At 36.3% G+C, this 12,964-nt stretch overlaps 1 protein-coding gene across 1 annotated transcript; it reads left to right on the top strand.

Moving 5' to 3' along the window:
• The first annotated feature begins 560 nt into the window (after nucleotides 1–560).
• LOC120352027 lies at nucleotides 561–12,964 on the top strand. Its single transcript, XM_039431436.1, has 2 exons — nucleotides 561–1,259; nucleotides 12,914–12,964. Exons 1-2 carry the CDS (start codon nucleotides 960–962, stop codon nucleotides 12,962–12,964), a joined length of 351 nt encoding a protein of 116 aa, XP_039287370.1. The 5' UTR covers nucleotides 561–959.

Here is a 12,964-nt window from a genome sequence, read left to right as displayed (position 1 = left end):
TGAATGGTGGTGAGTGGCATTAGTGGTGGTACCACATCATCTAGTACAATAGTCAGAGCCCTTATATCTATCTATCTCTACTGCATCTATATTGGTGGAGTACAACAAATCAGACACAAGAACTGTGAACGGTTGAAGCGGCCGACATTTGCAGCCAGCAAAAGCAGAGAACTGTTTAAGCCCCTGGGAGAGCTGGTAAGGAATTGGTACTATTATTTTTCCAGGAATCACAAAAAGTATTATACATCTTTCAAATCTTTGCTCTACCAACTGCAGCCAAGCAGGGCACACATTATAGAAAAAAATAATGTTACACAATGGCGCCCAATGTGGGGCTGGTGATGAGAACAGGGCTCATCAAATCATATTATTGAGTAAAAATCAGGGCTGTACATCGCTGATAGTTATAGACAAGTCAATACAGATTGGGATTTGTCTTGAATGGACGATTGGCAGTGAGATTTTGTTTGTGACCTCAAGTAGAATAAAAAATATTTTTGGGAAATAATAGCTTTAGGCGAAGAAGAATTATTTTTATAATTTTATTATTGTTGGAACTATATTTTAGAATATTTTATGGGCCTAAATTGCTGAATTTTATCAATTCATTAACAAGTTAAAAATAAGACAGTTTAAAAGTAATATAGGCTACAATCAGCAATAAGCTACTCAGAAGTTGACATTTGATCTCTTTTAGTATAATATTATTTGTAAAAGAAGGCCGTATAGTCATAAATAAAGGCATACTGAGCAAATTGACAGATCTGAATATGACATAAGACAAAATAAGCTTTAATTTGGTAAATACCTTTTTTTAAGAATAATCCATGTTCTGAAAATTTTTTATCACTGTCACCACTTTATTCACTCACTTGTAAATTCTATCTTGTGGACCAATATAAAGGCCTTGTTAGCCAAACTTTCACTTTCTTAAATTTTTGACACATTATCTTTTTAAAATGAGTCTCTCTTTGTCCGCACAGAGTGATGTAGCAGACACACTGCTGATGGGAGAAGTAGCGGTAGTCGATGCTGAGGGGGGCGCGATGGAGTCCACTGCCCAGATATCTCCAGTCACTGCCATGAATCCTGGGAACAGTGATAAATCATCAAATATCTCCCAAGAAGCGAGAAGGAGGATTATGTTAGAGGGGGTTCTCAAGTCATTTTCTACAATTTTAGGGAAAACAATGGCCAGAGTAATGAAGGATATAAAGGCGGAAATGAAGGAAGTGCAGGAATCATTGGAGGATAAGTCGGTAAGGATGAGTAGGGATATGAAAGGGGTCATACAGGCGGCAGAACTGAAAGTAGATACATTATAGAACAAAGTAGAAAATTATAGGGAAGAGCTTAATAATCTATTGCTATACTGTCAGATTAAAGTGAATCCATATCTCTACAGAGAGGTCAATGATCTAAGTTCTTTTACATTTTTTATCTGCAATATCATACAAGCATTTCCAAAGTTCATCAGAATTTGTAACAACAGATAATGGTGAATCATTTGTACAATCATAATGTAGATGTCCACTGTCTAGTATATCGAGTAATTCGAATATCTCAGATATAATTGGAAAGTGCACATTTTCTGTTTTTGTTAACGGTAAATCAGCATCTTGACATCCTGTTGAAAATTAATTATTCTTCGCAATTGAATCAAATCCATTAAATGAAATTGCCATCAAGAGAAGAGTTAATTTCTTGAATTTTGAAAAACCATAACACTGCATGTTAACGCCCTCCCAGCTGTTTGGCATGTGTCTCTGTTCTATAAATTGACAATGTGCACGCTGTGTACTTGTTAGCATCAGTGATGGTTGAAGGGGGTGTGTCTCACTTGTATAAAAAGATCATGGCACACGTGCTGGTGTTGTCAGGTCTAGCTCTGAGCAGCTACTAAACTAAAAAGTGAGTGGGATATTTGAATGAAAAATCATTTGAACACAGAAAAAGTTTATTTACACATTTCCTTACAACTATTCATAATTTCATCTTCAATTTTAATTATCTCATCTATACACAAATTATGAGGACAATAATAACATAGATAGTCTCTTATGTCATTTAAATTAACCATGCTTAGAAAAATGTCTTTTAATTGTTTTGCCAAACTATAATTTTTACGAGTTGATTTCCTAATTGCACTTTCACACTCATCATACCAATCAATACAGTTTTTTAACCTCACTTCCAACTCGTCAGCAGCCAACCACTTTCTCAGGTCCATGATAAGCGAATTAACAAAACTAAGTGTAGGCTGGGACTATTATAGAGTAATTAAGTGGTCTTTCTTCATTAATTGTAGACAGGCAACATGTACGTGCTTTATGCAGTCTCAATGCATGCATGCAATAAACACACTGAATCTCTTTTCTGTTGTAGAAGAATCCATAATGAGCAAATTTTTTTTTCTGTGAATTCGTGTACATCGCGGCCATTATCATACTTTGCATTTGATTGTTTCCACACATGAAATTATTTGTTTGATACATATTTTTAAACAACAAAGAATCATAATGTTGAGCACTGAACAAAGTACATCGTCCATCTGGTCTATTTTTATGAATGTTACACACAGCATAACACCATGAACTAGTGAAAAAGCTGGAATCGGGTTTTGCAAAATCCTCTGGTATACATTGAACGTTAGTATGCACTCTTCTTAAATACTTTGCTTTCTCAGTTCCTTTTGTGAAAATTTTTTCATAACCTACAAGGTAATCACGTATTAATGAGTCAGTGATTCTAAATCTCCATCTTCCCATTTTATTTTATGATAGTGACGTTCTAACCATGTTACATCGTTATACAATTTTGCACTCAATTCCATCTTTGCAAATGGCTATTTGAAATGGAATACAATATAATTATTAAACTGATCAATTATGGCAAGTTCTTTTACAATAATTTGATTACAATCTTGTTTAAACCAGTGAAGATCAACTGTAGCAATTTTCGTAATCACTTGCTTGTCCACTTTTTTCTGTTTGGCGGACTCGTTGAATTCTTCGTCTTTCTCCTCCTCCTCCCGTTTCTGCTCCTCCACCTCCTGTGGCTTCTGGATCGGTGTACTGCACCTTGGCTCATAATAGAAACTATCAGAATCAAGATCACACTGGATACCAATAGACTGAGTTTGCACTTTGTTCTTACTCTCCAAAATATCAGAACACAAAGAATAGGACATTTTAGATGTTACCTGTTCAAAGGTGAAACTGATAATGAACCAAATTTGTCAGGGTGCACACCTTATATAATATTGCACACGGTGCACTCTATCAATAAAATTACTGAACTTCTTTCACCATGCTTGTCAGAGGTGTGTACTCCATCACACGATCACTAATTAAAACGCAATAAGCGGAAGTATTTGCAGGTACTGCAGTATTAAATTCCATTTCAATACGAACATCTGTTGAAGATTTCAAATGACTTGTTTGGTGTGAACAATCCACAACAACCAGCGGTGTTGAATCACAAAACGTCTTAAAGTCGATTTCTGTTCCGAGTTCGATATTGATTGAATGATTATAATACAAGGGAGCGAAATCCAAAAACATCCTGTATAATAGTTCCTTTTTACCTAGCAGATTTTCATATGGATAATACTCGCTGTTCAAATATACTTTAACATTGTAAATACCACAGCTATCGAAATTAGATATTGATTTTTTAATTTTATTCTTATGATCGTTTTGAAATGCAATTATAATGTATTTTGGACTATCAAAAATCGATGTGGTGCGGACTGCCCAAGAATGGTTAAGTGAATTTTGCAAATTTGGTAATTCACAAATTTCCCAATGCCAGAAACCTAATTTCAGTGGAGTGTCAGCATCGAGCAGTCCCAAAAATTTCAGTCTTATGTGATCATCTAAAGTTATGTAGGGCATTCTCCATTGCAGTTTTGTAATTTTCACACTAATGCTTGTTCCAGTTGCGGACTCAACACAATTCAGTTCTGTCGGTGACCTCAATAACACAAGCTCCTGTTTCAAATTTAAAATTATTCTTTGAAAATCTTCAAAAAACGGGAGGATTAATTTCAGTGGTACACAGAAAGTGAATTTATTATCTGTTAGCGCATATCCTGCTCTGTCAAAACCGGCCAAGTGATATGTGTTCTTATCAAGCATATTCTTCACTAGTATAGCTTTAATTGTGGATGTTAATCCAATCAATCTTGATTTAGAAATTTGCTGACCTGCTAATTCATATCGTATTTCATCAAAAAGGTTACCGATTATGTTACTGCTTAATTTATAGTCTGCCGCAACTGGTGGACCGGCCGGGTCTGTTCCCGGTTTTGTACAGCTAACTGTTCCCTCAATAAATATAAATGATTTGCAAGGTAAAGAATAGTCATCTAAAGAATTTTGGCCAATACATGCCTCGTCAGAGTTTTTTATTTCTTGTCCCAAATAAACTGTATGAGTGTGAAATTGGAATTTGGTTATATCATTATAAAACTGAAGCTCTGTCTCCACGTCCAGAATTTCACTAATTGCGGCTCCTCCTCCTAACATTCCGCCAATCAACTATAAAACCTAACTTTTCTAATATTCTCACACTTTTAGCTGACAAAGCAGGTTTGTTTTTAGGTGTTGATGCTCTCACGTTCATCTCTCTAATGACATTGAGTGTACATGTCTTATTTGAACGTGGATTGAAAACAAGATAACCCATTATGTTTACTTTTGTTTTTCACGTATGTGCAACCTAATTGTAATTGTATCTCCATGGAAATCAATAAACAATCCGTTCTGGTCTGTTACCTTTACATTAATAGTTTGAATTCGATGAGTATTCAAAGGTACATAAATAATTGGTGATGGTACTTCGTTTATTAAATAACCGCTAGGAACCTTTGGCAAAAATTCGTAGATTATATGTTTTTGTTCTCCGTCAGAGTAACTACCACATGCTAAATTACACTCGAGTACAATACTACCAATGCTTGTTATGTTAACCAAATGCTGGGAATAATGCCATTTATTTGCTTGCAAAACAACATTATCAAAACCAAGTATCTTACCAATTGAATCAGTACATGTTAAATCAATAGCTTTATCAGAATGAATTTCAATCTTCATAGTATTTGTGTTTGCTCGTATAATAAGTTTATTCTTCTTCTCATCAATATTCAAATGGTAGCATCAGAGACTGCATGGATTCTCCCTAAACAAAAGAAGAGAAAAATCCGTGACTCACCAGAAAAAATAAGGCCTGCAACTGATTCTACAAGTATGAAACCGACAGAAAAGAGAAACAAGCCACCACCCGTCATATTAAGCAATATACAAGAGTATTCGAAAATTAAAGAGGCATTGAAATCGAAAAATCTCAATTTCAGTGCCAACATGATGAACAACAACCAGCTAAAATTGAATGTTGAAACTGAACAAGAATACAGAGATTTAACTAAGATGTTGAATGAAGCTAAATATGAATGGCACACGTATGAAAATAAACAAACTCGTCCAATTCATGTCATGGCTAAAGAGCTTCATCCATCATGCGATCCAGAGGATATAAAGAACGATCTTCTAAGCAGAGGCTTTCAAATAATCAGTGCTGTCAACAAAATGAAAAAAGTGAAGAAAGATGAAAAGAACACATCATCAGACTTCCAATGTTCATGCTAACATTCAAGAATACAGAAGATACAAAAAGAATATTTGAAATTAAACATATTTGCTACATGAAAGTGAAAATTGAATCAATTAGAAGTAATAAAATGATTCCACAGTGTAAACGTTGTCAGCGGTTTGGTCATACACAGACATACTGTCAACATGAACCTGTGTGTGTGAAGTGTGCTGGAAAACACTGGACTATTTCGTGTACTAAGGCTAAAGAAACCCCAGCCAAATGTTTCAATTGTGCTGAGGCTCACCCAGCTAACTACAGAGGCTGTCTCATCGCAAAATAACTTCAGAGAAGGAGAACTGAAAAAGAAAACCTAGTTAAAAGAAGTAGCGAAGTACCACATACAACTAAACAAAGAAACTTCACTTCAAAAAAGTACACTGGAGAAATATCCTATTCCCAAGTAACGAAACCCACTCCAAGCCTACAACAGGAGAGCCAACCAAAGCAACAACAACAACAACAACAACCAGTTGAAGTCAATAAGGTTTTGCAGGAAATTTTGAACAGTTTAAATATTCTTTCTGGACGACTTGACAGCTTGGAAGGGAAGAGTAAGAGTATTGAGAAGAAAACTAGAAAATGAATATTGCGAGCCAACAAGATATAAGGATTGCTACCTGGAATGCCAATGGAATAAATAATATCAATAATAATAGAAAACAAGAAATAGAAATATTCTAAAGACACAAAATATAGATGTTTGCCTCATCTCTGAAACCCATTCAACTGAGCAGACTCACTTCAAAATCAATGGATATAATGTTTACGAAACTATTCATCCTCAAAATCAAGCAAGAGGTGGAAGTGCTGTAATAGTGAAGGAGAGTATTAAACACTATGAAGACTTCAGTATTCAAAGTAATGAAATACAGCTAACTGTAGTTGGAATAGAGTCCATCAACCAGAAAATACTTGTTGGAGCTGCATATTTCCACCACGTTACAATTTAAAGAAAAATGATTATACAATATTCTTCATCAGCTTGGAGATAGATTCATAGTGGGTGGAGATTTTAATGCCAAGAATAAGGATTGGGGTTCAAGACTCACGACTACCAAAGGAAAAGAACTCAGAGAGGCTATCCAGGAGCTGGGCTGCGAATTCCATTCATCAGGGACACCTACGTATTGGCCAACAGATTTGAATAAAACTCCAGATCTTCTAGATTTCTTCATAACAAAGAGAATATCCAGTAATTTCATCGACATTGAAGAGAGCTTTGACCTGGATTCTGATCATTCAGCTGTAATTCTCACACTTAGTGAGCGAATAATAAAGAAAGAAGACAGACCAATGTTAGTCAACAGAACAACAGACTGGGAAGCTTTTAAAGTGGATTTGGAGAATGAAATCAACTTGAATATTCCACTTAGAACAACTGAGCAGCTAGATGAAGCCGCAGAAAATTTCATGTGGCAAATCCAGAAATCAGCCTGGAAAAACACCAGACAATATACCAGGAAAACAAAAGGATGCAATTACCCTCTGGAGATTCGACAACTTGTTTTAGAAAAATGAAGGGCAAGAAGAAGATGGCAACAAACTCGTGATCCTGCTGACAAAAATATCTTGAATAACAGAACACAACAATTGAGAAGAGAGATAAGGAAACTAACTGAGGGATCCATTAATAACTACCTTCAAAATTTGACAGCTGATGCCAGTACAGATTATTCATTATGGAAAGCAACAAAAAGGATTAAGCGGCCAATATTACAATCCCCTCCAATTAGAAAACCAGATGGTACTTGGGCAAGAAATAACAGAGAAAAGGCAGATTTATTTGCTAATCATCTAGAAGAAATCTTCCAACCAAACAACATTCAATCTGAAATTGATCCTGAAGAAGATATAATGGATGATTTAGATACAGAGATTGATCCAGTTTCTATAAATGAGGTTCAAGAAGAAATAAAATATAATATGAATACCAAAAAAGCACCTGGGTTTGATCTGATTACAGGTGAAATCTTGAAGAAACTTCCAAGGAAAGGTATTGTCATGCTAACATACTTATTCAATGCATCACTCCGATTACAGCATTTTCCTACAATTTGGAAGGTGGCAGAAGTCATTATGTTGCAAAAGCCTGGGAAATGTCCTCAAGAAGCAAAATCATACCGCCCAATATCTCTTCTACCTGTAATTTCAAAGCTTTTTGAGAAATTGCTAATGAAGAGATTGACTCCCATCATAAGTAGCAGGAATCTGATACCAACCTATCAATTTGGTTTCAGGCAGAAGCACTCAACCCTGGACCAAGTACATAGAATCACCAATGTAATAGAGAAGTCATTAGAGAAAAAATCGATATGTTCAGCAATCTTCCTTGATGTGGCACAGGCATTTGACAAAGTGTGGCATGAAGGACTGATCATTAAACTTCATAAAATTCTCCCCACTCAACTTGTAAAACTTTTAAAATCATACATCAACAACAGATTATTCAGAGTAAAACAAGGTGACGACGTCTCCGAATTGAAGTAAATAAGGGCTGGAGTTCCACAGGGTAGTGTTCTTGGACCAGTTCTTTATGTGCTGTACACAAGCGATCTTCCTGAATTGGATGCAGTGACAATAGCTACTTTTGCTGATGATACTGCAATACTGGCAGAAGGGGAAACAGTACAAGAAGCAGCCACAAAACTACAGAATGCTAGCTACAGATTCAGTGACTGGACCAAAAAATGGAGAATTCGATTAAATGAGATGAAGTCTATTCATATCAACTTCACAAACAAAATTATCAATGACCCGATTCGAATAAATCTGAATGGGAATGTAGTACCACACAGCAACACAGCAAAATACCTTGGAATGACTCTTGATGCCAAGTTGAAATGGAAAGAGCATATCAAGATGAAAAGGAGCGAGCTAGGACTCAAATACAGTAAAATCTATTGGCTATTGGGCCGTCAATCACAACTCTCATTGGACAACAAGTTATGGTTTACAAACAAATTCTAAAACCTGTCTGGACGTATGGAATTCAGCTTTGGGGCTGCTCTAGAACATCTAACATCAGTCAGATTCAAACATTCCAAAACAAAGTACTGCGGAACATGGTGAATGCGCCCTGGTACATAAGGAACAGCGATTTGCACCGAGATCTGCACATCCCCTATGTGACCTGTGAGATAAGACGATTGGCAGCCCATCATGAGTCACGTCTTCATCAACACGACAACACCGAAGTCATCCAACTACTAGACAACACTGAACTCACTAGGAGGTTGAAGAGAACAAAGCCCTTCGAGTTGGTGTAGTGCTAGTGGAGTGATTAAAGTATATTGAATAAAAGTGTAGTGAAATAATTTAAAGTAGTGAAATTATAGATTGGAACTGTAGGCTTCACTGGAAGACTTTAGCAATAAAAAATTAATTTAGGATAAGAAATAACAGAACAAAATTAATGGTTAGTCCTAGTGACTAGTTTTGATAGAAATAACAAAAAAAAAAAAAAAAAAAAATATTCAATTTATTCTTCAAAGATTTTATAATATCCTCAACTTCATATGCACCCGTATCCAGCTCAATTAATCTATCACCATATTTGAAGCTGGAATTTGTTCCTTTGTTAACGTTTGCAATACTATTGTAACTACAAAAATTAATCAATCCAATTTCCCATTCACAATTTTTATCCAATTCTATAATTTCTTGTAAATGTTTGTAGAGGTTACTTGTGTTAGATCTTAATGTAATAACAACCATCTTGTAATGTGTGTTCAGCACAAACACTTAATTACAACTGATTTGCAAGAAACAATAATGTAAGATGACCACAAAAATCACTATTTAATGGTTGCATGTGCTCTACATTATAAAATATATTTACTACAATTTATTTTTTCCAATATTTGTCCAATTCGTATGGCGGTTGTAAATTCCCAATTGGATCAAAATACCAAACATTAGAGCCGACTTTTTTATATGCAACCCAATGTGTGCCATCCTCGCTTTCCCTCGCTAAATTCACAATGCCATTCTTGTTTTTTAGAATTTTTTGGGGTAATGCATCTAGCATATACAAGGTGCGGCAGTCAATCGGGCGATTTTAAAAGCATTATCAAGAGTGAATGATTAGATTTATTGACATGAAACATACAAAAACACAGAGTAAAGATAGTAGCATTTAGTTTACAAACTCAAAAAATTAAAAAAATAGAAAAGAAAAGTACTATTTTCGAAAAATAACATCTGTCAGATGTCCACCATTCCTATGTATGCACTCAGTAAGTCTTCTTCTAACATTGCTCATTACACGTTGCAGCATCTCCACTGGAATTTGTTCAATTTCATTCTGAATTCGATTCTTCAACTCCTGAATTGTGAGTGGTGCTGGAGACATAAACACTTTTCCTTTCAAGTAGCCCCACAAAAAAAAATCGCAGGCTAAAAGATCGGGGGATCTGGCTGGCCATCCAATATCCCCATGTCTTGAGATTACATGATTGGGAAACATGTTCCTTACAGTTGCCATGGACTTTCTTGCAGTGTGACTGGTAGCCCCATCTTGTTGGAAGAACGTGTCTTCGTTCACAGGAAGATGAGCAATTGCAGGAGCTAAGAAATTCTGCAACATTTGGACATAGCGTTCCCCCGTCACAGTTACAGCCCTTTCCCTCTCATCATCAAAGAAGTAGGGACCAATAATTGCAAAAGAGGATATCGCACACCATACAGTAACTTTTAAGCTATGGAGTGGTTTCTCGTGGATTTTGTATGGGTTTGCTTCTGACCAATAGCGGAAATTTTGCTTGTAAACGTATCCTGACAAATGGAAATGTGCTTTGTCGCTCATCAGTAAGTTGTTAATAAGATTCTGGTTTCCATTAATCAACTGCAGAAGTGTCTCACAAAATTGAAGTCTGTTTCCATGGTCTTGGTCCTGTAATGCATGAACAATTTGAATTTTGTACGCATGGAAATGAAGATCTTGATGTAATATTCGTCGAACGCTGTGGTCTGAAAGCCCAAGTGCCACAGAATGACAACGCGCTGAGCTGCGTGAACTCTGTTCAAAGGCCTCTCTAACTACCGCTATGTTCTCTGGTGTACACACTTTTTTTGCACAACCACCTCTCTTCTTCACTGTAGAACCAGTTGCCTCAAAGTTACAAACCCAGGTCTTTATGGCATTGGCTCATGGAACAGTATTATTACGATGAATCTTGAACTCTCTTCTAAATTCATGCTGAGCGATCACATAGCTGTTTTTATAAAATGCTTTTACGGCATAAGCACGCTGTGCTCCTGTCCACTGCTCCATTGATACTAAAATGCTTTAAAGTTTTCTACACGATGGGTGTAGCATCATTCTCCCCACTCCAGCCAAACGAACACAAGCGCTGTTGCAAAATGCCAGATTGACTACCGCACCTTGTATATACCTCTTAGCCGAATCTGTAATAATTTCGACCAATCAATCAAAATAATTACTCAATTCTCCTTCAATATTCATGTCTTCTTCTTCTTCTTCTTCTTCTTCCTACTCTTCTTTGTTGTTCTACATTTCTTAACTTGTTTTTGGGGGAATAAACTCACTCCATATGATGATGGTGGTGGTGGTTGTGGTAAAGAGGGTGGGATTAAAAACTCTCCCCCCACTCATACCAGGAAAAGGTTTCAAAAAATACCCTTTTCCTGCAATATGCTCTTCCAACTGAGCTGTAGCTTTGCGTCTAATATCATTACTATAACTTCTCCTCTCATTCTTCCTCTTCTTCTTCTTCTTTCTCAAAGACCCACCAAACACTGCTTTAGCTTTCATGATGTTGTAACAAGATAGCTAAGTGCTTTCTCGGCTAGGGGTGTTTCTGGATTTTTGAATATGTCCCACGCTGCGTTTGCTAGAGCTCTGTCAGCTATCGCTCGAGTTTTATTATCACTATTTTGTGTATATGCTATATCATGCACCTTACAGGCTCTATCTAATGAATTTATACCTCGATCACCTCTCTTTAACCTTTCATTAACCTTGGTGCCCGACCCGCAATACTGATATCAGGGAAGGTGGATTTCATTTTGTTGAAGGTCAATGAGCTTATTTAAAATAGTGGATGTCACATTACCTGCTAAACCTGTCACACCCTTAAAAACTTTTGCCGCTGAACTCAAGATTCCTTTACCTCGTTTCCTTGAACTTTGCTTACTCCTACATACCATTTTCTTACCTTTCAACTCAATGGTTGAACATTAACTGAAGTTAATTAATTAATTAATCATTACACTAACTTAATCAAAAGAAAATTGAATTGGTTTAACTTTCAATCAAGTTGGAAATGAATTCACACACACACACACACACACACACACACACCACACACACACACTATCAGATTGCTATGTGTTTATAACATTGTTCGAATGATAAGAATATTATTTCAAATAACAAATCTGAAAAGGTGAACACAATTTGAAAGGGAGAAATGATGTCATCGCACCCGCCCATATCTGTAGGAATGCATGGCAAAACAGATGTGGGAGAGAGTGATGCATCAACTCACTGAAACCGCTTGGCTGTATGTGTGTGTGTGTGTGTGTAGTAGTAAAGTCGCAACAAACTATAAAAGGGGAGCTCAGCTTATTTACATATCATTCACAACAGAGTGCAATGACGTGAAAGGTGAACCATTCTTCTGTCTGTGTTTCTACTATTCATTGTGAACTTATCAACAACAACAACAAGTGTAAACAGGTAAAAATTGAAAACAATTTTTTATCAAATATGTACACAATTTATTCACTACTAATACTACTTTAACACACACATCTATACAATTCGTAACACATAAGTCGACGAATTGTATAGATATAAAAATTGTTAATGCTTAACAATTTTTATATCAGTCCAATTCCCCGACTTATGTGATACTACCATTACCAAATTTTTAAAATTTTTGTTGAACTCTACAATTTTTCCCGTGCTAATGCAGGAAGCACAACGTTGTGGTAAATATACCTCACACACCGATTTGCTTCCTGCATTGCTAATTTTCAAAATAACACATCGTCCGTGTTTATTAGTATGCTCCCTCGCGCTGATAATGGGGTAGGGAGCATCCTATTTCAACTCTCTCAGTGGCACCCAGGGTTTGGGTGCAGGCTGATTGACGAGTTGGACAAAGTCCATCTCCCTCCTCTCATCCTCCTCTGCCCTCTGCACTTCCTTCATCAGGGGGATAAGTGATGACTCATTCTCCAGTGCAGCACGTTTCTGTTGAAAAATATTTGATTAGTGTCTTATTTGTTTCAGATTATCATCAAATCAGATTCGTCAAATCATACTAGAGAACTTGATCAATAG

The sequence above is a fragment of the Nilaparvata lugens genome, chromosome 6 (genome assembly GCF_014356525.2).
Source record: "Nilaparvata lugens isolate BPH chromosome 6, ASM1435652v1, whole genome shotgun sequence".
Taxonomy (NCBI): domain Eukaryota; kingdom Metazoa; phylum Arthropoda; class Insecta; order Hemiptera; family Delphacidae; genus Nilaparvata; species Nilaparvata lugens.
Note: the sequence above shows the minus strand (reverse complement) of the source record. Positions and strands in the feature narration are given on the sequence as shown.

Excerpts from the sequence above, each read along its gene's own strand:
- LOC120352027 (XM_039431436.1), top strand. The coding sequence starts at position 960 with ATGAGTCTCTCTTTGTCCGCACAGAGTGATGTAGCAGACACACTGCTG. Across the intron at positions 1,260-12,913 it reads AATCATTGGAGGATAAGTCG|ATTATCATCAAATCAGATTC; the intron begins GTAAGGATGAGT and ends TATTTGTTTCAG.